The 27,619-nt window shown below is 40.4% G+C and overlaps 1 protein-coding gene across 13 annotated transcripts in view; it reads right to left on the reverse strand.

Annotated features, from left to right (window-relative positions):
- The window catches only part of LOC127571818 (disks large homolog 1-like), a 339,770-nt gene that overhangs the window by 295,644 nt on the left and 16,507 nt on the right, over positions 1-27,619 (reverse strand). For all 13 annotated transcript variants that reach the window (XM_052018549.1, XM_052018544.1, XM_052018548.1 and 10 more), the window contains exon 3: positions 25,645-25,808. In XM_052018549.1, coding sequence (XP_051874509.1) covers positions 25,645-25,808 — 164 coding nt within the window. The remainder of the gene's footprint in view (positions 1-25,644; positions 25,809-27,619) is intronic.

Here is a 27,619-nt window from a genome sequence, read left to right on the forward strand (position 1 = left end):
CTCTATTCAGCTTAATTGCCCAAAAGGAAGAGTTGTTCTTTCGAAAACTTGTTTGGTTTTCTTTTTACAAATATCACCAAATTCCTGAAAGGATGAGCAATTATAAAGCAATTTTTTCCAACTGCCAAACTTAGTTGGTCAAGCACTGGCAAGATACTGCAAGCCAATCATTTGGATAACTTTCTTCAGGGCAGTTTTACATAGCATTAGGTCCAGTTTATCACTGCTATTGTCATATTCATAGAAATTTCTTCACTCAGAGCAAATCACTGGAATTCTCTACCCCAGAGGTGGTGGAGGCCAGATCATTAGAAATATTTAAGGTGGAGAGAGATAAACACTTGAAAGATAGAAGGGAATTAAGGGCTATGGATGCAGATGAGGAGTTGAGGCCAGCACAGATCAGTCGTGATCTTATTTAATGGTAGGGGAGGCTTGAGGGGCCTCATGGCCTACTCCTACATTTTTGTGTTCTGTGAGCCCATTCAGCTCAAGTTCATGTTGGCTGCCAGCAAACCAATCCCACTTAGCATTTCCCTTCTCCATATTTTCTTATGACCTTGCAATTTATTCTACTTCATGCCTTTCAATATTCCCTATTATTCTTTTGCCACTTACCTACATTAAGGGATAATTTACAGCAGCCAATCAACCTACCAGCATGTTTGAGATGTGGAAAGAAACCACAGCACTCAGAGCATCAAGGTGGGGGTCAAACCCAGGTCCCTGGAGCTGCGAGGTTCTACTACTTACTACCCAGATTCTGCATCCTTGGGTTTGATTGATCCTGATATTTGACTTTGCAACAGTGAACTCAATATTTGGCTCAGCCATCAGGTGACATGACCAGATAAGCCAATTGTCTAACACCATATTAACAATACAAGTTAGATTCAATTCAGTAGATCAGAACAAAAGAATTCCCAAAAAACTTGACTTAAATTTAAACAAGATTTCATGTAGTGCCTACAGACTGTAAAATGTTTGGATTCTCGGTGAAAACACCAAAAATTTTAACTAATATTTCATCCTCCTGCATAAAAGATCTTTCCATGTCCAAACCTAGTTCTTAAAATTATACAAATTCGAAATGCTACATTTTACTTAATATCAGAGTGAATAGTCAAACTTGTTTTTTTTTTGGGGGGGCAGGGAGGAGAAAGAAGGAAGAGCATTGCATGGTGTAGGAAAGAATGAGAACCATACAGAGGTTTCCGATATCAGCTGTCAAAATGTCTTGAGACATGGTTGCTCAGCATTCCCCTCTCTCAGATATATGAAGCGTGCAAAGGTTCATTTTACTTACTATATATAAATTCACCTAATCTGAAATAGCAACGCTGTTCAAAGCAAAGCATCTAACAGGAATCCATTTCAGATTAAGTGATTTACATCAACAAATCTTAGGTCACTGTTCAGTAATTTTCTCTAAGGAAAAAAGAATACTTCTCAATGCAAATAGATTGAGAATTAGATTAACTGAGAATATTTTACAATTTGCCAAGAACTTAAAGTAGCATTTCATTTATGATTGACAAGCAAACCATTAAATTTTGTTTTTAAATGCACAACTGGCTTCAAAATATTACAGCGACTCCAATAATGCAATCTTTGACAATGCCAGGTGCAAGGAATTGTGGTTGGTCATTTATCTACCAGACATGGACCAGCTTTCTCTCTCACTTCAAGTGGCAATACCAGAGAATAAATATATCAATTGTTCGGAACAAAATGGAGTAACTTAAAATTAACACCATGATTGTATTTTCTTATTTAAGGAAATCTCACTTCAATTTTTGGAACTTACTGCCCTTTGTAAAAAAAAAATCCTGTCACTTTCAGAGCAACCAAAGTATTCTCTACCTCCATGCCTTCACCATGGTCAAAGAGGTAAATCCTTAGAGGAAACAGTCTAATTCATTTTAAATGTTCAGCAAGCACATATCATGCAACATTAACCATGGGAGAAAATAAAATGACACGGAAATTGAAATATAACTGGCACCAAATTCATTCAGTATAATTAGTCTAGTTTTTAGATGTCTCAGCCCAGAAATAAATTAAGGTATTTTCCCCCATACATTGCATTAATTGCTTAGTTTCCAGTTGAGAACTACAAATTAAAGAAAACAATTTTTCCCCTCAAATACAAAAGGAGATCAATTCTTTACAAATGTCCAATTATTATCTTCCCAATCAAATCGCAGAGAAGCTTCTTGGTTAAAGAATGAGGGAATTAGCAAGAACTGACTCCATAGACTATATTACCACTGTTGCATGTTCAATGCACATTTCAGATATTCAACTGGTATTTTAGTTTTAGGAAATGATAAAAGCAGAAATAACCCAGCTAACAAAAGGGTTTGTCAAAATGAAGTCAGTCATTTTCTTGTACAGCACAGAAACAGGGCCTCCAGCCCACAATGTCCATGCCAACCATTAAGTACCAATCCCATTTACCAGCACTTGGCTCAGACCACTATTCTTTGGTGATTCAAGTACTCATCCAGATGCTGTTTCAAATGTCGAGTACCTGCTTCAATCACCCCCCCCCCCCCCAGGCCATGCATTCTAGATTCCAACCTCCCTCTGGAGGAAAAATCCTCAGATCTCCTCTAAACATCTTACCCCTAACCCCAAAAAGTTTCTTGCTATCCATCCAATCTACCCTTCTCAATTCTGTATACTCCTTGAGCCTTCTCTGCTTTAGAGATAACAAGCACAGCCCATCTTGTCTCTCCTTCTAACACCACCCCAGCAACATCCTGGCAAATATCCTCTGCACCCTCACTAGTACAAACACATTCTACCTATGATGTGGCAACCTGAATTGCACACAATATTCCAACTGTGGCCTAACTAGCTTTATAAAGTTTGTACCAAGACCTCCCTGCTCTTCTAGTCTGTGTGCCAGCTAATTAAGGCAACCCTGATGCAAGGCCTTGATCTGAAACATTGACTATCCCTCTGCCTCCACAGATGCTGCCTGACCTGCTGAGTTCACCCAGCAGTTTGTTATTTTTTTGCTAATGAAGGTAAGCATCCCATTTGCCTTCACCAGAGAATTTTTGTTGCTGCCTTTAGGGATCTTTGGGCTTGTACACCTTGATACTCCCTAGGTGCCCACCATTCATCATGTCCCCTACCCTTATTAAACCCCCAAAAAACATTAGCTCACACTTATGAAGCAACAAAGTCTATATTGACAATGTTTGCACTTACTGGTGCAAACAAGATGGCTTTCCTAAATCAGCACATTGAGGAATGAACTAGGAAATAAGTTTATTTCATCTAGCAATGGGAAATATTACAGATAAGTGGCCATAATAGACAAGTGATCACAAGATAATACAATTATTTAAGATTGAAAAGTGATTAAGTTCAAACAAATCAGGGCCTTCAATACAAGCAAAATAAACTAAGGTATGCAGGCATGAATTGTCTAAGGTTGAAAACCTACATTTAAAGAAGGTTTAACAGTTAGCAAGCAATGGTTAACATTTACAGTAATACATAATTTACAACAGATTTACATCCCTTTAAGTCACTAAAACTCACAGCTAACAGTATTAGATCAAAGGAAAAAGCTAAAAAAGCCTGAGGATTGGAAAAAAATTCAGCCACAAAGCACCAGAAGGGAAAACAGAATGCGTGTAAAATCTAGCAATAAAAATCAACTTTTATAGAGGAAAACCATCAGCAAGACTTACAGGCTCACAAAGACTGAGACAGAAGAAATTATGTTGGGGAATAAGGGAGAGGCAAAGAAAAATAAATTTTCTGCCTGCCTTCATGGAAGACAAAACTTCCTGGAAATGGGTCAAAAGTGAATGCAAAGATGGAAGAAATTGGTATCAGTAATGAAAGTACAAGAAAGGGACGGAAAGCTAATAAATCCCCAGGGTCTAATGGCCTGCAGAGCAAGTTTTGAAAGACTGATCTTCCAGAGTTCCATATAGATTCTATAAAATGGTTCCCATAAATTGAAAGGTAGAAAATCTAACCCCACTATTTAAGAAAGGAGATGGAGCAAAGAAAACTGCAGTCCAGTTAAGCCAAACTTAAGGCAAAATGCTAGAATTTTTCAGAAATTGACAGCAGGGCACCTGGAAAGTGATAGAATTGGATGTAATTGACATGATTTATGGAAAGGAAATAATGCTTGAGATTTGTAGAAAATTTTATTTTGAGGTTGTAGCTAGCAGAACAGACAAGGGGTAAACCAATGAAAGGGGTGTATTTGCACTTTCAGAAAGTATAGAGAACTCGGGAGTAATATACTGGCATAGATTGGAGACTCGTTAACAGAGAAAACAGAAATTTGGAGAGGAGGATGATGAGAGGTGACTTGATAGAGGTGTACAAGATAAGAGGCAAGATGATCAAGTGGACAGTCAAACATTTTCCCAGGGTGATAATGATTAACAGGAGGGGACAAAATTTTAAGGTGATTGGAGGAAGATACAAGGGGGGTGTCGGGGTAAGTTTTTTTTTACAATACACACAGAGTGGTGGGTGCGTGGAACACATTGCCAACAGAGGTCGTGGGGGCAGATACATTAGGGACATTTAAGAGACTCTTAGATAGACACATGAATGATAGAGAAATGGGGGGCTATGTGGGAGGGAAGGGTTAGCTAGATCTTAGAGCTGGATAAAATGTTGGCACAACATTGTGGGCTGAAGGGCCTGTACTATGCTATAATGTTCTATGTTCTAAAAGCAGCACTCAGGTTGGGAGGCAGAGTTTTGTTGCGCATCACGAGGATCAATGATAGAATGCCAACTGTTAATTTCTATCAAAAATTTGGAGGAAAGAAGAGGATCAAAAGCAATACATACAAACTTGTTGGTGATACAGTGGGTGACCGTGCAAGTGGGGAATGTTGCAGAGAGCCTATTTATATCCCCCTAAATGGTTAAGTGAAAACACAAGAACATGGCAGATGAAATATAGCCTTGCTATCAGCTATCAAAAGTAAACTTGCTCTAATTTGCCTCCTTCAAATTATCTAGCTTGAGTGGGCTTGAGTAAAAGTCAAGTAAAAGTTAACCAGAGTGTAAAAGCTTGCCCTCCTACATGCTTCTGAGACCTCAACAATCTGCAGCAGGCACCTTAAGGCACTGGAAAAATCCCACAAATTATGTCTTTGCAAAGTCCTCCAAACCCACTGGAAGGTAAAGTAAAGTAAACCAATGTTAGCACCTTCTCCAGGGTGAGCATCCTCATAATTCAAGTCCTAACTACACAGTCAGCTGTTTGCCATATCCCTGAAATAGTCATTCTCCTCCCATGAAAAAGCCTACAGCAAATTACTGGGAGACAGGAAGAGATTCAAGGATGTTAGCATAGCCTTCTCAGGGGCCCACAAGACCAACTTAAAAGAACATACCATTCTCAAAACTAAATGCCTGCCCATCCCTTCAGGCACTGCCTTTCCATCTGTGAGATTCTGCAAGTTTCACATTGGATAGGTTTACAGTGACTGAAACCAAACTGGAGTGGAACCACATTGCCCTCCCTCCAATGGGCCTACCCAAGATGGTGCATTTAGGCAGAACCAACTCCATGCACATATCTAACAAATCAAACTAGTTAAATAAAGGATCTTGACATTATACCAGAATTCTTGATATAGAAACCATAGCCAAAACAAATTAGCATGTTAAAGTGCATTAAGGACTTTTCAATTTTGAACAGAACATTTTGCTCTCATGAAACACTAGTTAAACCACATTCAGAACATTATGGGCTGCTTTGGTACATTACATAGTGGAGGATATGAAGCTCATGTTCACAGAAGGATCACAAGAATAATTCATAGATAAACTAACCCTCCCCAAAAGTCTATTCTTAGGAATATTAGGAGCATATTATAGCAATTGATGGATTGAATTTATCCTTGGAGAAGATATGGGGAGATACACTAAAATCAAGACAGGACCATTTTAGATGTCAGACAGTCTGCTAGGATAGTAGGTCCAAAGAAAAGCAAACAGCTGCTTTACACATTTCAAAAGGAGAGTCAGACCAGTTCCTCCATGGGAAAGAGATCATATCACCATTTCCAAGTCTATTGTATGTGATCCAAAGGGGCTCATTTACATGGCCTTTCTCAAGATGCTTCAATTCAATAATATGAAAAGCTTGATTGATCAGGTAATAACTAAGTGCTAGGCTACAAAGTTTGTAGATGCACAAGCTAGTTGTTATGTAAATGTAACGTCCTAACTTAGTCAAAAACAAGCTAACGGACCAAACTAAATTGGGCTAAGTCTAATGATATGAAAATGATATGCAAATATAATTTTTTTAAAAATGACAAGTAAAGCAGCCTCAAATGGACCAAGTACTCATCCGCATTTTAAAATGTTGGATCATGTGCCTTCACAACAAATTTGAAGTTCATGAATTGCACTGCTATATTTATACCAATTGATTGACATGTTCAGCAGTTCAATTGTTATTAAATTTTAGAAAGAAGATGTCAATATTTCAAACTTGCATTTAGTTTGCCTATTATGATGACCACAAATCAGATCAAAGCCAAGCTGCTGCTTCATAAGGTGGGGTAAAAGTTTGAGAAACAATACATAATTTCATTCTCAAACAAGAATCAATAATACCAGGTAAATTATTCAACCATATCTTTGCAGCTACAAAATGGTATTACATAGAAAAAGCTGCATCAGGAGTGGGAGTGTAGCTGGCCATCTCTCTTCTACGCTCCCACTCCTGATACAGTGTCTCAACCTGAAATGTCAACCATCCCTCTGCCTCCACAGATGCTGCCTGACCTGCTGAGTTCCTCCAGCAGTTTGTTTTGCTCCAGATTTCAGCATCTACAATCTCATCTCACTTTTCAACATACATGTAGTTTTTGGCAAGTTTAATGCATACTTGTACTCATTAATACCCCCAAGAGGCCATTTCTCACATTGAGAACACCTAGTTCATTAGCAAATTTAATATAATTGAGGGGTTTGAGCCACAGTTCATACTGGAGTGATTTCCTTCCTACATTTATCCAAGATCTGTTCAGTACCAAATTTAGTATCTCTGCAACTTTTTGGTGCAATCAAGTACAGAACAGTCAGCAGTTCATCCCCTTCCCCATCACTACCATTTCACAAAAAAATATGGACAGATATGCCAATTTAGTTATCCTTTTATATTTTGAGTTCTTTTCTTTGGCCACTATAAATTGAATGAATTTTGTGCTAGTAGAAAAAAAAAACTAGAGAAAAATGAATGAGACTGAATGTTGGATGGAGAATATTACAGGTTTGTTGTACTTACATGTATAACCTGAGTAGGGACAGAAGTCTGAAGAACATCAAGTATTTCATTCAGCAGAGAGTGATCCTTCAGAAGTAAGAGACAGTGAAAGAATTGACACAAACATCAGAAGCAACTCAGGAATCCCAACACGTTTCTTTCGTCACTACAAGAAGGGTTCGGTATACATTGATGAAGTTAACTCAATGGCTGTTAATGATACGTAATAAATTGTCCTAAAAGTTCAAGCTTCCTTCAATACTTTCGGTCTAGAGATACATTTAAGAAAATATATTATAAATTCTAAAGACTTCATTTATAATCCACTCAAGGAATTCCTCTCAAAATGTTGATAAGTTAGCTCAAAATAGAGCTATTTAGAAGGTTAATCAAACTAAATTTTGTAAATGTAGAAAAAAGTTGTTAATTTGCTCTTTCAACCACCTGCACCATTTATAATCTAATCCCAATGGTATCAATATGTTTGCCACTAATATTCAGTGAGGTACAACTGAAACTGGAAATACAAGGTAGGAAAAATTAAAACAATTTATCCAAATGACCGAGCAGGTACTGAGGTTGCTTTTGATAGGATAAGTGAAAATAAAGAATGGTCACCTCAGATTCCTTTTACTTTGTCAATGGTGTTCTCAGTTTAGTCTAAGAGTTGGAAAATTCTACAAGAGGTGCCAAACTTCCTTTCATCCTACAGCATAAAAAAAGATTTGACAAATTCTGAGTTCAAAGATCCCATTAGGACACAGTGCATTTCATCTATACTTTGCTGATAAAAGGATGCAAAAATGATCTTCTCAACAAAGATCTTTGCTATAAGAAACAAACTGGATTGGTAACTTATAAAATGAATTACCTTTCCATGTGATTCTGGATTCGAAAGTTGCTATAATTTGCTTTACTTCTAATTTAACACTATTATCAACTCATTGTGAAAACAGGCAAAATAATTGGTTTCATATCGGCTTCGCACAAGTAACATGGAAAGTTTCCACAAGAGTGGCTCAAGTGAAATTCCACTCTCCCTTAGATCTTTGCCTAGCCTTCAAAAAATTAGAAAGCAACCTTTACAAATAACTCCAATAAACTGCTGTATGATGTACAAGATATTAAGAGGTGTACAAAATATTAAGAGGAATAGAGTGGATAGCCAGCACCTCTTTCCCAGGGCACCAATGCTCAATACAAGAGGGCATGGCTTTAAAGTACTGGGTGGGAAGTTCAAGGGAGATAGAGGAAGGTTTTTTTTTAAACCCAGAGAGTGGTTGGGGCATGGAATGCACTGCCTGGGGTGGTGGTGGAGGCAGGCACATTTGTCAAATTCAAGAGATTACTAGATAAAGGTCGGCACAACATTGTGGGCCGAAGGGCCTGCATTGCGATTCTATGATTCTATGAATATTTGGAGATCAGAACAGTTCTGCAACCACCTCACCAGAGCACCGTTTGCATGCTCCTTATAGACTTACCACAATTTAGCTCCAGCAGTCCCTTGTTCAGGGAAAAATTTTACTATTGTGCAACATCAAATAAAGTGGATTGGTGTGTTAATGGGAATAATATCCAACACTTCAAAATATCTGTCAGCCCAGCAACAAGGTCCCAAGAATGCCAGGTTAGACTTTCACTGTCTACATTTCCAGCAAAGCAACAAGCAGATTGGTTTCTCTTTGAAAGAAATAGTTTTAAGAAAAATAAATGCAAAATACTCAGAATAGTTTACTTACTCAAATAATTCCTCACTCTCACTAACTTTTTGTTTTAAATGATAGTAGCTGAACTGAAGACTTGACCTAGCATAATCCATTTAAAAAATGACTTAGTCATGAGATTTCCTTACTTCACCTGGCTGCATGCCACAATGCAATGGTTCAGCAAGAGGTCAAGTACTACATAGCTTAATAAATGATCTAACTATTCCTCTTGAACTTCCTGGAAACAAGAGCTGCCATTATTTTTTCTCAAGGTACTATTGCCAACACTTAAGATTTCCTTCCAAAGCACAGGTTATTTCCAATACTTGTCTAAATAGATTGCAAATGCTCAATTTTTGAAGAGGAAGGTAATTTTTAAAAATTAGTTTCCCCCAAAAAATCACCCTGCTACAATACAAATTTTTGAATGACTGTTAATCCTCGAGTCCACAAACAAACCCATATTTGCATGACTTTAAGCATTAGATATTTCATACAATATATGCAGCAACTGACCAGCAACCTTTCCCTTGATCATAAGGAAATGATAGTTATTGGAAAGAGCACAGAAATACCAGTTAAATTTAGAATCAGACTACAATGCCACTCTGCAATCAGGGCTTGAGTTCCTAAATCTGCTGATATAAATCAGCCTTTTAGTTTACACCAACTGTTTAAATGTGGTTTAATGCCTAACATTATCAATCATTCGCAAACAATGATTTCTTTTCTCTAGAGAATGTCTAAATCAGCTCTTCTCAATTGCAATGAAGTGGTGGCAAAAGAGGCAGCAAACCATACTCTGCACTGAATATATTCTTGTAATAAACCCATTCTCCTCACAGCAACACCCACACTTATCCCAAATACTGAAGAAGTTTCCACTAGAAGCATCAGCAAGGCAATACATATTTAAAACTTGCTCACAAGATGTATTAAAGGACAAATCAAGTTATAGCAACAGCAAGCTCCTGATGTTTAACTTAATTTGTAGTTAAGTGCTTGATGTATTCTGTAACTTAATAAAAAGATGTTGTTTATTACCAAATTAGAGTAGTGTAGCGACTCACCATCCGAGCAAGCGAACTGGCTCGGCGGTCGGGTCGCGCGTCATTGGAGCAGCGAGGCCCAAGATGGTGGTGGGCCTTAGTCTTCCCCAAACGACAGGGAGAACCCGCGCGCGGGAAAGGTTTGATGACGTGGCGTATACGTCATTGCCGTTTTGAGTGGGCGGGAACTGAGTCTCTTAAAAGGCCCGCGCAAGGCGGGAAAATAACAGTTCTTGTTCTGAAACCCTTCGACTAGTGTCTTGTTTCACATTGTGGTAGCAGCCGCTACTGTAGCAATATTCTGTGTTTGTAGAAATTTTAAGAGGATATTGCATTCAGCTTCCAGTTCCAAGCTTGAGACTCTTATGCTATTTAAGGGGATTCAAGACAATGCAAATAAGATTTCAGACTTATGAGCACAAGGGGCATCCTCAGGGAAGCATGCTTAGAACAACTCATTTTTAGGTTTGAGATCTTAGGTGTATCAAAATTGATAGCTTCATTAATCTGAGACTATCATTCTTTACTGGTTAATTCTTCACGTAAAAACAAAAATCCTTGCAGAAAATCAGAAAAAATCCACCAGCTGTATAACACCCAAATCAGGTGTTTGAAACCAGAATATGATGCTAACTTAGTGAAGACCAAAGGATGATTCGAAAATTGTAATCATCACGAAACAAGTAGTAGAGAGGAAAAAAATTACTTCGAATTCACAATACAACCACAATTTCCAAGGTAAATTTCCTAGAAACTGACTGAATTTACTTTGAAAATTATGACTGATTGCAAATTCAACTGGTCAATTACACATGAAGTGTTTATCATTTTTGAATACCAATTAAATACCAAAATACAAACAGAAAACACTGCAAACATCCATTAGGTCAGGTAGTAAGTAGCATTGAGGGAAAAGAAAAAGCTCCCAGTTCAAGTCATATGAAGTGCAGGCGCAGGTAAGCCACAACCTACCTAAAATGGCAGAATGGAGTTTATAGGCTGAACTGCCTACTCTTTTCCTCAACTCAAAGAGGGACATCAAGTGCTTGCGCAAAACAAAACACTTTTTTAAAAAAAAATCTGACTAGGTTTCTTAGCCATCACTACAGTATTCAATTGGCTAAAAATGCACAATTTAGAGGGTCAAGAGACAAATAATCTGATAGCCCACAAATGTTTTCACATTGCATGACCAAGCATCAAGGCAAAACATTGCAGGAAGAGGCCTGGCGGCAGTGAAGGCATGGTTCCTAAATGCAGCAGAAGTCAATCCAATCCAAAAACAAAAATCATACCCTACTCCCATCACAATACCTGAGAGTACTCGATTCCAGGATCACATCAGTACTAAGACAATAAAAATCTGTCACAAATACTCCAGTCTGACCAGCTCAATAATACCACTAGCCAACAAATTAGTTTTGCTCCCATCCTCACTACAGTTGCTGCTGCAAATGTAGGTATATGGAATTTGCACTTTACTGGATTGACTGCAGAGAAATTGCTACAAGGCAAGAAAGACAGTTAAGTTCAATAGCAGCAGTGCAGTTCTACAATGCATACATGCTATTATTGTACAAAGCAAGTGTGCTCAGAAAGCAGACTCAAGGAGATAGTACTTCTGCAAACATTACCCTCATTTTCAGCTAGAATAGTTATTGAGGCTCCCCAATTTTGCAGCACAAGTATTCAGTGATTTCATCCATGACACTATGATGTCTTTACAAGAATGAAAATCCAGTGATGTTTGTCATAGACAAGTTGGAAAGTGGAAAGCTGGCAAAAATTAAAAGGACCATTTTCAACAGTTGCATTACACATTAAATAATAAAACATCTTGGAACAGTCACATCATAAAGGAAGCACAAATAAATGACCTCTCCCACTGCACACCCTGCAGCATCCAACTAAACCAGTACTATTGAAGGTCACTTCTGAAGGACTATATTTAAAGAGTCCTGCCAGACTACTTTAACAACCACCACCCTCAAATACTGAGATGAATCACCACAGAATGGGAATCTATAAATTCATTTCAGGAACTAGTCTTTAATTTTTTTTAATGTCAGCCAAGATTATTGTGCAGTCAAAAAACAGTCACAAAACTCAATGGACCAACAGCATTCTCCTCAGCTCTGTTTAAATTGACCAACTGTAAGTCAACCAGTGGATATCATGTCTGCTTTCAAGGTTCCAGTGTTTGAAACCAAAGTAGCTCAAAGTCACTAATTTAATGAAATTGAAATGCTACTGAATAGCTCCTTGTAAATACTAGTGATATAAACAGACTTGGAAGCAACTGCTGAATCTACAGAAAGGTAGTGTAATTAAGCCAAGTCCCTTTTCTTCCATTCACTGAGAGAAAACAGCACAAAACACAATTTTCATCTGTAATCCTGAAAAGAATGAGTTTCAAATAAGTAATCCCAGCTCAAACAGGTACATTAGATAAATTCCCCACTTCATTTGATACTGTTCAAGTCTTTACCACAAGCCAAGCTTCCTTCAATTTCCTTCCAGCAAGCTGCAGATTCTAAGATGGAAAGAACAGACCATTAACCATTACCAACTGAGGCATGGTGGTGCCACAGCAGTTAACTAACCAGATGAGCAATCCAAAGAACCAAATTCAAAAAGTGTCATGGATTTTAAATTCAGTCAATAATCTGGAATTCGGAAAAAACTTCATTGGTAATGACGACCATAAAACTACCAGATTCGCATAGCAAACAATCTAGCATTGACATAGACACCAAATGCAGAGTCACTTCCAGCCCAGTAAGCCTTGCTAAATCTTCCTCCCATACATTTGGAAATTATCCAGATTATTCAGGAGTACTGGCTCACAAAATAGTTAGGCACACAGAATTCTATCTTAAAGTGCCAGACTCCTCCATGACAACCTCAAGATACATCTTGACCCACCAGCCAGACTGACCCCAGTAAAACTGGCAACAATAGCATACAGAGGATGGCAAAAGCACTTGCATTCCCCAACAACAACTCCAGAACACAAAGTCTCAGAATCAGGTCAAGCTAGGAAACCTCCGAAGTACCACTGAATCACCTCTACTAAATGATGAATCAATGCTCCATGTTGAGCAGCACTATGAAGACACACAGAGTAGTAACAGCATAGTACATAATCAAAGCAAAGTGATCTCAGCCAATGGATCAGATCAAGCTTGGACTCCTTCCATGGCCAGTTGTGAAAAATAATGAACTAAACAACTGGGAGATGACCAAGAACATCCCACCCTCAAGGATACCAGAGGCCAGCAGAGTGCACCAAAGGCTAAAGCATTTGCAACTATATTCAGCAAGAAGTGCTGAACACATGCTCCATCTCTGCTTCTCCTGAAATAGGGCTGCTCATTGTTGATTGCACAATGTTTAATTCCATTCATAACTCCTCAGTAAATGAAACAGTCCATGCATACATGCAGCAAGATATGGGTAACATTCATCTAAGGGCTGATGTGGCAAGTAACCACACAAACAATGACCATCTCCGAGATCAATATCCTTGCTTTTCAATGCCATCGGCATTGCCTCAATCCTCACCACTAAACAAAAATGCACCAGCCACTAAATACTGAGTATACAAGAACAGAGAAGAGGCTGGATATTCTGGGGCAAGTAACCACCTCGTGATACCTTCCCAACGTCTATAAAAGGCACAAATCAAGAATATCAAATGCTCTCTACTTGCCTGGATGAACTGAGCAGCAACAACTCGAAGTTTGGCACAGCCCAGGACAAAAGCAATCCACTTGACTGACTCCCCATCAGCCTTACTAAATCTTTATTTCCTTCACCACTGGCACAGTGACTTCAATGTGTATCATCTACAAAAAGTGTTGCAGTTCCTCACCCAGGCTACAGACAGCACCCCTCAAACCCACAATTTTTAAACTACCAAGGAAGACAAGAACAGGTGCATGGGATCATTACCACCTACAAATTTCCCTCCAAAAGTCAGGATGGTGCAAGACCTGGAAGTGTATCACCAGCTCTTCACTGTTGCTGCATCCAAATTGTGGAGTTACCTTCCCAACAGCACTGTGGGAGAACATTCACCAGAAAGACCAGCTGTTCAAGGCAGCAGCTCATCACCACCTACTCAAGCACAATTTGTTATGGGCAATAAGTGCTGGCCTTGCTAGCCATATCCAATCCCAAAAGAAATAAAAGCTATTGTTAAAAGGGTTATTATTTGCAATATGCTTGCATCGAGCCTTGGCATTTACAACTTCAAGCATTTATAGTTTTTCCAATTCTGATACAAATGAGTGGGCAACAATTTGGCAGATGAAGAACCATCTGGAAAATTTGAGGTTTTCCACTTTGGTACCAAGAAAAGCAGAATACCATTTAAGTGGAGAAAGAAGTTATTAAATACTGCAATACAGAGCTATCCATGTTTCATGTACAAGGACATCCAAAGTTAAAATGCAGCTACAAGTAGTAATTAGGTCAAATAGAATTCTGGACTTTAATCCAAAAGCGGTGGAGTTTAAAAGTTTCATCACAAGAATGAGCCATTTACTTACTTAAGGATTGGAGGCAGTTCAGAGAAAGCTCACTAGGTATATTCTTGGGAAGAAGCAATGATCTTATGGGGAAACCTTGAGCAGGTTGGGCATGAATCATTTGAAATAAAGGAAATAGTTTTTTTTGGAAGGAGATCGACACAATGGATACCAAGAGGTTGTTTCAACTAATAAGGGAATCTAGAACCGGGGGATAGTTTTGGAATAATTTCTAGCCCTTTTAAAATGAGAAAAAATTTCACAGAAGGTCACTTGGACAAGTACGTAGATAGGAAAGGTTGAGGGCTATGGGCCAAACAGGATTACCTTAGATTGGTATCTTGGTCAGCATGGACAAGTTAGGCTAAAGGACCTGTTTCCATGCTGCATTACTCTATGATTCCATCAATTCTACCTTAAACATCTGTAGATAAAAGAATGGCAGCTGGTCATTTTGCATTGTATATAGTAACTATAGATTATAGAAAGTTTCAAAAGTATCAAAGTGCATCCATTTTACTAAAATTGAAAGATGAAGTTGAAGCAGAAATACCATTAACTGTTTACAATCTGTTCTCACAAAAAGTGCTGAAGAAACTCAGCAGTTCCAGCATCTGCAGAATTTTGTCTCCTAAAATTTATTCTTACATTCTTTCCAAGTATCAATAACCAAGGAGTTATTTTGAAATTTATCAGCAATCTAGCAAACACTAACATGCAGATACACAAGATTGAGAGACAGGATCTACCTGCATTTCAAATGGAAAGGACTGATTAGGGATAGTGAATATAGCCTTGGGAGTGGGAAGTCATTTCACATGAATTTCATTTTTTTTTGGGAAGAGATGACCAAAAGGATTGACAAGGACAGGGTGGTAGATGTTGTCTACATGGACTTTAGCAAGGCCTTTGACGAGGTCCCTTATGGTGGGCTGCTCCTGAAGGTCAGATAGGATCCAGGGCAAGCTAGCTAATTGGCTACAAAATTGGCTTGGTGCAAGGAGTTGAGGGGGGTAGTGGAGGGTTGTTTTTCAGACTGGAGACCTATGACCAGTTCTGTGCAGAGTTCAGTGCTGCATCCACTGCTGTTTATCATATACATTAACGATTTGGATGGGAATATAGGCGGCATGGCAGGTTAAATAGCACCAAAATTGGTGGTGTCATGAAGTGAAGGTTGCCTAAGGCTACAACAGGATCTAGATCAGCAGGGAAAGTGGGCCAAGGAATGGCAAATGGAATTCTCAGACAAGTGCAAAGTGATGCATTCTGGGAAGCTAAACCAGGGAGGATATACACAGCGAATGACAGGGCCCTGGAAACAGGAGACCTAGGGGTGCAAGTACACAGTTCCTACAAAAGCAAACAGAATTGACAGGTAGACAAGGTGACATATGGCACGCTTGCTGTCATCAGATGGGGCAATGAGTACAAGAGTTGGAATGTGGTGTCACATTACAGCTGTTCAAGAAGTTGGCAAGACTGCTCCTGTGAACTATTCATAACCCAAGCAGTTTGCAAATCAGAAATGGGGCCATGAATCAAGTTCCCACACAGAAGATGCTGGCAGCCCCATTTGCCAGCATCTTCTGTGATCCATACAGCTGGTAAATCCAGCAAATACTTGCTGGTCTCCCAAATGCTCATATGTATTGGGCTATACACAAGTCAGGCATTCATAAGCAGGGGAGGACTTCTAAGAGAATTTCAACGTGTGGAAAACAGCATTTGAATAGGATTGCTGAAATAGCAGAAGTGTGCACCAAAATGGTTCAGAAACTTGAACAGTCAGGCTACAGACTGAAGCATACAATTAGATTATGGATTGTTTGTAGGAAGTGGGTATTGTATGGAAAAAAAAACATTTATTACAAGATCTTTGATTTACGAAACATTTGCAGAAGCTTAATCAGGACAAAGCTTTGACTCTTGTAAACCACATCAGTACAGGATCTTCCCATTCAAGAATCCTTATTCCTTCAATCCAATGGTGCTGCAAATCAATATTAATGAGTACCCAACAAACTATACAGAATACATTACCGACACCTCAAAAGAGTAGAGAAGCTTCTTCAGTGAACCCACAAGCAGAAAGTTTTCTTACTTAGTTTAACAGAGCCCTCAATTCAAATATATCTATCATGCATTGGCCACAAAGCTGGAAAGCCAATTTATCCAAAACTAACTATATTAGCATCATGCATTGCATTTCCTTACAATACAAGAGAAGCATTCAGAGGGATCATTACAGAACAGCTATACATAACACCTCACTGCCCACACACACCATCCTGCAGATCTAACACTGCAAAGAAACACCTACAGGTTTTATTCAAATCATTTGCATCAGTGAAAATGTCACTTACATAAGTCACAAGCAAACTTGACATTCTTTCTAGGTCTAACTGCAAAACTGCCCTTCTCCACATTCATAATTTCAACAAATTCTAGCTCAATATACAATCAATTACCTTCACTCCCCAACCACACAATCTCCTCTCCCCTGAGGGCACCAACGTACAGCTACAAGAGGCTGGCTGTACACTGAGTCAGAGTCATACAGCATGGAAACATGCCTTTCCGCCCAACTCATCCATGCCGACTGTTGCCCAGCAGCTGGTCCCATCTGCCTGTGTTTGGCCCATAGCCCTCCAAACCTCTCCTATCCATGTGCTTATCTAGGTGGCTTTTAAATGTTGCTAATGTGCCCACTTCAACCACTATTTCTGGCAGCTCATTCCAAATATGCACCACCCTTTGCGTGAAGCTGCCCCTGATGTCCCTTTTAAATCTCTCGCCTCTGATCTTAAACCTATGCCCTCTTGTTTTTAGCACCTCCTCCCTAGGGAAAAAGACTGTGCTTTCACCCTGTCTATGCCCCTCATGACCTTGTATACCTCTATCAGGTCACCCTTCAATGTTCCAGGGAATGAAGTCCTAGTCTACCCAACCCCTTCTTGTAACTCAGCCCCACAAGTACAGGTAAATCTTTTCTGCACTCTTTCCCGTATTTTTCCTATAACAGGGTGACCAAAACTTTACACAATACTCCAAGTGCAGCCTCACAAACATCTTGTGTGACTGCAAAATAACTTCCCAACTCCTATACTCAATGCCCCTACTGATGAAGCCAACATGCCAAACACCTTCACCACCCTATCAACCAAAGACACCACTTTCAGTAAACTATGCACTTATACTCCTAGGTCCCTGTTCCATAACACTCCCAAGGGCCCTAGCATTCACTGTACAAGTCGTATCCTGGTTTCATCTCCCAAAATGCAATACCTCACATTTATCTGGATTGAAAGCCATTTGCCACTGGTATTATACACAAATGATGAGTCCATATACAAGCTTGAACAAAAGTCAGTCAGGTTTTAAGCTTTGAGATAAGGCAGTTCAGTCAACGTCCAATTAGTTGTTTGTGGAAAAGAACAAAATTCATTGGATAGAGTCAGAGCAATACAGCACAGATACAGGCCCCTCAGTCCAACAAGTCCAGGCCTATCATGGTGCCCACCCAGCTGGTCCCAATTTCCTGCATTCAGCCCATATAGCTTTAAGCCCCGCCCCTCCATGTACCTATCCAAGTGCTTCTTAAATGATACTATTGTACCCACCTCAACCACTTCCTCTGGCAGCTTGTTCCACCCTTTGCATGAAAAAGTTGCCCCTCAGGTCACTTTTAAATCTTTCCCCTCTCACCCTAAATCCATACCCACTAGTTTTAGACTCCCCTATCCTGGGGAAAAGACTATTACCATCCACCTTATCTATGCCTCTCTCAATTTTAAACATTTCTATAAGGTCACCCCTCATTCTTCAACATTCCAAGGAATAAAGATCTAGCCTGGCCAACCTCTCCCTGTAACTCAGGCCCTCTAGTCCTTGCAACATTCCCGTAAATCTTTTCTGTACTCTTTCCAGTTTAACCAAGTCTTTCCTATAACAGGGTGACCAAAACTACACAGTACTCCAAGTGCAGCCTCACCAACCACTTATACAACTGCAACATGATGTCCCAACTCCTATACTCAAGGCCCTGACTGAAGGCCAGAGTGCTAAACACCTTTTTCACCATCCTGTCTACCTGTGACACTGCTTTCAATGAACTATGCACTACACTCCCAGGGTCCTTCTAGTCCATTACACTCCCAGGTCCTTCTAGTCCATTACACTCCCAGGTCCTTCTAGTCCATTACACTCCCAGGTCCTTCTAGTCCATTACACTCCCAGGTCCTTCTAGTCCATTACACCCCCAGGTCCTTCTTCTAGTCCATTACACCCCCAGGTCCTTCTAGTCCATTACACCCCCAGGTCCTTCTAGTCCATTACACCCCCAGGTCCTTCTAGTCCATTACACCCCCAGGTCCTTCTAGTCCATTACACCCCAGGTCCTTCTAGTCCATTACACCCCCAGGTCCTTCTAGTCCATTACACCCCCCAGGTCCTTCTAGGTCCATTAACACCCAGGTCCTTCTAGTCCATTACACCCCCAAGGTCTTCTAGTCCATTCACCCCCAGGTCCTCTAGTCCATTACACCCCAGGTCCTTCTAGTCCATTACACCCCCAGGTCCTTCTAGTCCATTACACCCCCAGGTCCTCTAGTCCCATTACACACCCCAGTCCTTCTAGTCCATTACACCCCAGGTCCTTCTAGTCCATTACACCCCAGTCCTTCTAGTCCATACACCCCCAGGGTCCTTCTAGTCCATTACACCCCCAGGTCCTTCTAGTCCATTACACCCCCAGGTCCTTCTAGTCATTACACCCCCAGGTCCTTCTAGTCCATTACACCCCCAGGTCCTTCTAGTCCATTACACCCCCAGGTCCTTCTAGTCCATTACACTCCCAGGTCCTTCTAGTCCATTACACTCCCAGGTCCTTCTAGTCCATTACACTCCCAGGTCCTTCTAGTCCATTACACTCCCAGGTCCTTCTAGTCCATTACACTCCCAGGTCCTTCTAGTCCATTACACTCCCAGGTCCTTCTAGTCCATTACACTCCCAGGTCCTTCTAGTCCATTACACTCCCAGGTCCTTCTAGTCCATTACACTCCCAGGTCCTTCTAGTCCATTACACTCCCAGGTCCTTCTAGTCCCATTACACTCCCAGGTCCTTCTAGTCCATTACACTCCCAGGTCCTTCTAGTCCATTACACTCCCAGGTCCTTCTAGTCCATTACACTCCCAGGTCCTTCTAGTCCCATTTACACTCCCAGGTCCTTCTAGTCCATTACACTCCCAGGTCCTTCTAGTCCATTACACTCCCAGGTCCTTCTAGTCCATTACACTCCCAGGTCCTTCTAGTCCATTACACTCCCAGGTCCTTCTAGTCCATTACACTCCCAGGTCCTTCTAGTCCATTACACTCCCAGGTCCTTCTAGTCCATTACACTCCCAGGTCCTTCTAGTCCATTACACTCCCAGGTCCTTCTAGTCCATTACACTCCCAGGTCCTTCTAGTCCATTACACTCCCAGGTCCTTCTAGTCCATTACACTCCCAGGTCCTTCTAGTCCATTACACTCCCAGGTCCTTCTAGTCCATTACACTCCCAGGTCCTTCTAGTCCATTACACTCCCAGGTCCTTCTAGTCCATTACACTCCCAGGTCCTTCTAGTCCATTACACTCCCAGGTCCTTCTAGTCCATTACACTCCCAGGTCCTTCTAGTCCATTACACTCCCAGGTCCTTCTAGTCCATTACACTCCCTAGTGCCCTACCATTCATAGTACAAGTCCTATGCTGGTTTGACTTTCCAAAAAGCATCACTTCACACTTATCTGCATTGAAATCTATTTGCCACACCTCAGCCCACTTCCCTAACTGATCAAGTTCCCCCTGTAAACTACGACAACCTTCACTATCAACAACGCCTCCTAATTTTGTGTCATGTGCAAACTTACAGATCAAGCCTTGTGCATTCTCATCCAAATCAATTATACAAGTAACGAATAATAAGGGTCCCAACACCGCCCCTGCAGCGCACCACTAGTCACTGGCCTCCATTTCGAGAAACAACCTTCAACTACCACTCTCTGCTTCCTATCTCCGAGCAATTTTCAATCCACCTAAACTAGCTCTCCCCAGATTCCATGGACTTGATCTTCTAGACCAGCCTATCATGCGGGACCTTGAAGGCCTTGCTAAAGTCCAAATAGACAACATCCACTACCCTACCCTCATCTACCTTTGTCATTACCTCTTCAAAAAACTCAAAGATTCATCAAGCACAACTTTCCATGCACAAAGCCATGCTGACTCCTCCTAATCAGATTGTCTATCCAAATGCTAGCAGATCCTGTTCCTCAGAATTTCCTCCAGAAACTTCCCCACTACTGATGCCAGGCTGACTGGCCTATAATTCCCTGGCTTGTCCTTTCTACCCTTCTAAACAATAGAACAACCATTAGCCACAATTCCAGTCTTCAGGAACTTCACCAGCCGCTAATAATGAAGTAAATATCTCTGCAAGGGCTTCCGCCAATTTCTTCTCAAGGTGCTGTAGGCTGCAAATACCTCCTCCCTGGTAATATGAATGTCCTCCAAAACATCCCCACTTATTTCCCTTACTTCTTGAACAAAGATCATTTTCTCCTCAGTGAAAAGAGAAGAAATATTCATTAAGTATCCCACCCATCTCCTGCAGCTCAAGACATAAGCAGCCCTGCTGATCTCCAAGGGGACCTACTCTCTCTAGCCACCCTTTTATTCTCAATACCAATGAGTGGGTAACCAGCTTCCTTTCCTCCATGTTTCTAAAGGAAAACTCAGCAACAAGATTAACACCCAAATTCCCATCCTACCAGGATCAACTATTCTATCCAGACCATACAAAGAACCTAAGGCTTTGCTGTGGTCTGTCTTAAACCCGGTAATCAAACAGACAAAAGAAACACAACTTTTGCAGAAGGTCAAAGAGCAGCATCTCATATTTTATCCAAGTATATACACCATTTCATAATTTCAAAAAAGCCATCATTCCCCCCCCCCCACCCCTCTCTCCATGGATGTGGCTGTACCTTTGTTTTCAGTTTGTTTCATTTTTGGCAGTATATTCCAGGTTATTTTTTAAAAAGTAACTATTAATTTGACAACTTTGATCTATACACCATCACAGATCCCGTTTAAGTTGCAGAAAACACGTTCATCTCATTTTCCAGTTCTAATGGTCCTTGGACCCAAGATGTTGACCATTTTTCTCCCTACTTTTGTTTTGATATGCTAAATTCTTCAGCATTTTCTACTTTTGCTTCCAAGTTTCCAGCATCTGCAGTTTGTTTGCTCCAAACCCAACCTTTGTTTTTCTGCTGACAACTTACAGCACTCACTGCTCCTCAACAAATCTTCACCATCTCACTTTATTGTCTACTGTTGGTAGGGCTTCTACCCTGCCAAATTTAAAGATTACCAGCACTTAGAGTGGCATCTCTACAGTCACACCCCATGCCATTAAGCTACAAACATTTTCCATTTTTCCTCAGTTTCCTTCATTCCTGGTTGAAAGTGAATTCACTTAATTGCAGGTCAAGATCCAACTGTACTCTCTAATACAAAGACTATACCAGAAAAAAGGTTTCACCTTAAAATTGAAATCTTGTACATTAGGACTTTAAAGCATCACTAAGGCAGTTGTGTAGTGCCACCATAGCTTCAAGTACAACTTTCCTATCCAATAAGGGAAAAAGTCAGACAGCACTTCCAGAAATGCTGAGCACTTCCACCATTTTGCATTTTCATTTCCGATTCACAGAATTTGCAGGGTTTTTTTTTTGCTTTTCAATTTAGACTAAAGTATCATGGCAAAACTGTACAACTACCATATTACTACAGATCAGTGCTGAAAAATTGGTTTGCTTAAAAAGCTTAGAGTCCATGGGATCCAAGACATCGAATCCAAAATTGTAATAGAAGGCAGTGTGATGGTGGAGAGCTGTTTTGCGGTTGAAAACGTGACCAGCAGTGTACCCGAGACTCTTGCATTTATGTACATTTAATAATTTGTGATGCCAATGGAGATAAGGTTTGCTGATTATGTCAAAATTGGTGGCATTTTTGAGTGCAAGTAGTTTCAGGCAACAGTACAATATTAATTAGTTGGTAATTTGGGCAGAGCAATGGCAGATGAAATTCAATCCTGGTAAGCCAGGTGATACATTATGTGATGCTAAATAAGGGTAGGGCATACATGTATGTGAGGGCCCTCAAGACTATTACAGAACTTTGGTGTAGAAGTCCAAGATCTCTGAACAGTGGCAGCAACAGGTGGATAAAGCTGACGTAAGGGATACTTACCTTTATTTGCCTCAACTATGAGCCAGGGAAGTTGTGGTGCAAGTTTATAAACACTGTTAAGCCACAGCTGGAATACTGTGTGCATTTCTGGTTGCCACTATGAAAAAGACTATTTGCACTGTAAAAGGTGCAGAGAACATTTACTGGAAAGTTACACAGGATGGAACAATAACTCAGCCAGTCAAGCAGCATCTGTGGAAAGAAAAACCAGATCACATCTCAGGTCAGTGACTCCTCAGAACTGGAGAAGAATGGAGGAGCGTTTATAGTTTTCAAAATAGAGCTGGGAGATGAGTGGAAAATGGGGGTAAAAGGAGCAAGATGCAAGACAGAAGACTGTATAGAGCAAAAAAAAACTGTTAGAAGAACTCAGGGGGTCAAATAGCATCTGTGGAGGGTTGAGACCCTGTAGTCAGGACTGAATGTAGAGGTAAGATAGCCAGTATGAAGTGAGGAGGAGGGGCAGGGCATAGGCTGGTAGGCAATAGCAGAACCAGATGACTTTTTTCCCCCCCAGATGGGGTGATGGGCAGATAAGTATTGAGAGGAAGGGTGGTAGGTGATAAGTGGAAACAGATAGGGGAGGGGTAGGAAAGGAGGAAGATTAAACAGATAGAACTGGGTAGGGGATGGCAAAGACAGAAGCTGGTAGGTGATAGCAAGAACCAGATAAAGGGAGGGATGATGGAACCAGTTGGGGAAAGGGATAGGAAAAGAGAACCGAAGGAGAAGAAATCCAGGCGGATAGGTACGTGGGTGATGGGCAGACAGAACCAGGTGGGGGAGGGTAACAAATCTTGGTAACAGTGGGGGGGGGGGGTTATGGAATAAGTGGACAAATGGAGAGAGAACCTGGATCGATTGGTGGAATTGGGAAAGAAACACAGAAAAATATATGTAGAAATAGGTTAAGACAGGTTAGGTGTAAAGGAGCATGGGAACAGACTGTCAGCAAGCCAAGAAAGGAACACAACAAGTGAGCAGTTTACCCAAAAGTTGGAAATTTCAACGTTCAACATCTTTTCTTTCATGTAAGCACTTTGCAACCTTCGGAAATGAACACCAAATTCTCCAACTTCAGGTAAACTTGCTCTTTGTATCTCATCACGCTTAAGTTGCTTTCTCATGCAGTTTCTTTAAAATGCCTTGCTGATGGTCAGTTCCCATGCTCCTCATCTCCATATGCTCTCGTTTTACAATCTACTCTTCCCACAGCTGCTTTGAAAACTAAACCTTCCACTCTTCTGAAAGGGTCACTGACCTGAAATATTGGCTGGTTTTCATTTCCACATATGACATTTGAATGGCCATGTTGTGTTTTTGTTTGATTCCAGCATCTGTAGTTGTTTTCTGTATCCTAGCATGGAGCACATCAGTTATGAGGAGAGACTGGGTAGGCTAGGTTTGTCTTCCTTGGAGCAGAGGAGATACTTATGGACAGGGCAGAGATAGGTCAGATAATAGGAAACAGCACCATAACAGAGGTGTTTAAGTATAGGTTTTCAAAAAGGTAAAAGGCAGGAGGTTTAATAGGAGATCCCAGGAAGAATATTTTCCATCCAGAGTGGTTGAAATCTGAAACATGCTACCTGAGGGAGTGGTGGAAGCAAAGGCTCACAACATTTTAGCATTTAAACAAGCTCTTGAATCCAGGCACAGAAAGCAATGGGTCAAGTAATGGAAAATGGGATTACCTTGGTTGTTCTTTGATGGCTGGTATAACCACCTACCCTTTATATTCAATGACATCATTATTGTAAGGACTCCCGCCATCAATGTCCTGCAGGTTACCATTGAGCAGAAACTCAACTGGACCAGATACAGAAGTACCTTGGCTACAAGCACATGCCAGGAGTTGTGTACCCTGCAGCAAGTGACTCACCTCTTGACGTTCCAAGAGCTTACTGCCATCGATAAGGCAGTAGTCAGGAGTATGACTGAATACTCTCCACTTGCTTGGATGAATGCAGCACCAACTCTTAAGCAGCTTGATGGTTGCCTTGTGCTCTATACAGAAAATGCATTACAGGTGCCCACCCATGCCATTTGACAGCAGTTCCCAAACCCACAAACTCTGCCACTGAGGACAAAGGCAGCAGGTGCACAGAAGTGCCACTACCTCAGGTTTGCCTGATTAAGCCTTAATTACACAGAGATTCAATCCAAATGAATACTCAAGATCATCCAGAAGTAGTTAATTGTCGTCTCGTGGTGTGTGGACAAAAAAAAAAAAAAAAATCTCCATTTGTGGGCCAAAATACTTAAAGAATAACCTCACCAGCTACCAAAGATGGTATTCACCTCAATACATTTGTGCCACATATTCCACCATGGACTGGCATCTGTACAAAGGGTAGTAAGTAATCAAGTGAAATTCAAACTTCAGATTCAGCAACCAGTTTGTAATAACAAAACGTTGGAGATACTCAACAGGTCAGCAAGCATTTGTGGTGCAATAACAGTACGTGAATGAAGATAACTTGTGCTGTTAAGGAAGTTTTACAAGGTGATCCAACAGTCTTTGTCACAATCAGCTGATCACTCAGCCTAACCAGCCTACTTTTAAATGAAAGGTCACTGAGCCAAAAGACTTTCTCTCTCCATAGATGCCTCCTAGCTTGCCATTTCCAGGATTATCTGGTTTTTAATTTAGCTTTTACTTAATACAATGTAGATTTATTGAATCCTATTCTCAAACAACGGCTTAAGTATGATGAATGAGTAATTGCACTCCTCCCCCCCATCATGTTAGTTTTACCTTGATGCACACTTACCTCTGCATTAGGGCTAAGGCTGATGGGAAGCGATTCCGATGTAACAGTTGTGCTTGGAAGGCTAGAAATATCCCAGTTATGGACAGCTGGAACAATGCCAGTGGCTTTTTGAGGAAGAACTGGTTGATTATCCAGCAATGATACCTCATAAAATTCCTGAATATCTGGAAAATAAAGGATATGCATCTGATGTCCAAAGTTAAAGTGAACATTAATTTACAAGTTTGCATCCACTCCCAACACCACCACATTTATTCTAGTAGGTAAACAATACAACTCTGGAGTTAACTAAAGTTGAAATTGCTACCATTTCATAAGATTTGCACCATTAGTGTAAACAGATCTTAAGATACCTTTATATTCACATTCAGCATTATGCTACTTTCAAGAAGCAATATCTATGGACCAACCCTGTTGATCCAATGACTAATGCGAAAACAAAAGAACACTTCCATGGAACTTAAGTTTGGGATAGGAAAACATTTACACAAATGTAATGATATACATGCATCTCTATGTTTCTGCATGACTCCTCAGCATCAACTTTTTTTTTTAGAAACATTGTGTCCCTTAACTGACATGCTATTCATTTGTGAGCTGTGACCGTCACTAACAAGCCAAACAATTATTGCCCATTCCCAAATGCCTTGAAAGCTGGTGGTGACGAATCACTTCCTTCAGTTGTTGCAATTGTTACTTACGGTGAAGATACTAAAACAGTTTTACTGCTAAAGAATCAGTGACATATTTCTAAGTTAGAATATTAGGTAGCACTAATGGGTGATTGGGTGGGAGAAAAGTTAGCAGTGTTCCAGTGGACCTGCTGCATGCCCCTCTAGATGAAGATCAAACAAAAGTTTGGAGATACTTTCATGGCAATTATGCTTTCATGAAAGGAGGAAAAAAGTAGTCATTGAAACTGCCCAAGATCTATTGCCAGTATTTTCACTCTTTCATATTCCTAAACCTCAGTGGTATTTATAAACTTAACTATTGCAGTGATCTCAACTGCCCCTCTACAAATACCAGCATCTTACTGCAGCAAATAGCAACAGTAATGGGCTACTATATTGATATGTTACCAGTTTTCAGTTGTCAGTATTCTCAATGTCAAGTTCAAATCATTCCTTGGCCTTGCACCTATCTCTTCAATTTGTTCAAGTCCTACTACACTCAGATCTGTGCTCTGCTCTTTTACACTCCCAAATTCCTTCATTCCACTAATGCCTTCAGCATCTTTGGTTGCTGAAGTCCATAAGTTTATTAAAACCATCAGACTTTGACCAACAAATTAGACACTTCTGATATCACCCTTCATGGCTCTGCATCAAGCTTTGCTGATGTTGCACCTTGGTATGCTTTGTCACATTTAATCAATATTAGATTTGAGTTGTTATAAAAAAAAATTAAGGAAAAGGTAGGGAGAGAACATCTACTCTTTAACATCTTTTTATTAAAAACATCTTGGTCTTAGTTTCTGGAATAGTATTCCAGATTCCCAATATTTTGTGCAAGGAACTCCCAACATTTCCCTTTAACAGCATGAACCCAATTTTAGACAGTCACAATGGACTTTCCTACTAGTTTAGTGTGCTAATGTATGCACATCTGTGTAGACAGCAAGTCCACAAGGACACCTGTGTAGCCAGAGGTAGTATGCATGTGCACATACTTGTGTGGACAAAGTGAGTCAGCACACATACTGATTAGGGCATAGATGGCCAGTCCAATTATAGTGATCATTAAGCTCAGTGTCACGAGTATTTGAACACATGGATTTTGAAAAAAAAAAGCCCGCCAGGAGTTGGACAGATGGAGAGGGCCAAGTGGAATAAAGGATGACCAGTGAGGTTGCTACTCAGAATTGGGTCATTCAAAAAAAGAGTCCAGGTTGGGATCATGGAAAAATGTGTTCAAATATGCACATTGAAGAGCATAGAACTCCCAGGGATAGGGGAAAAAAGTCTCCACTATT

This window comes from Pristis pectinata, chromosome 6 (assembly GCF_009764475.1).
Source record: "Pristis pectinata isolate sPriPec2 chromosome 6, sPriPec2.1.pri, whole genome shotgun sequence".
In the NCBI taxonomy this organism is placed as follows: Eukaryota; Metazoa; Chordata; class Chondrichthyes; order Rhinopristiformes; family Pristidae; genus Pristis; species Pristis pectinata.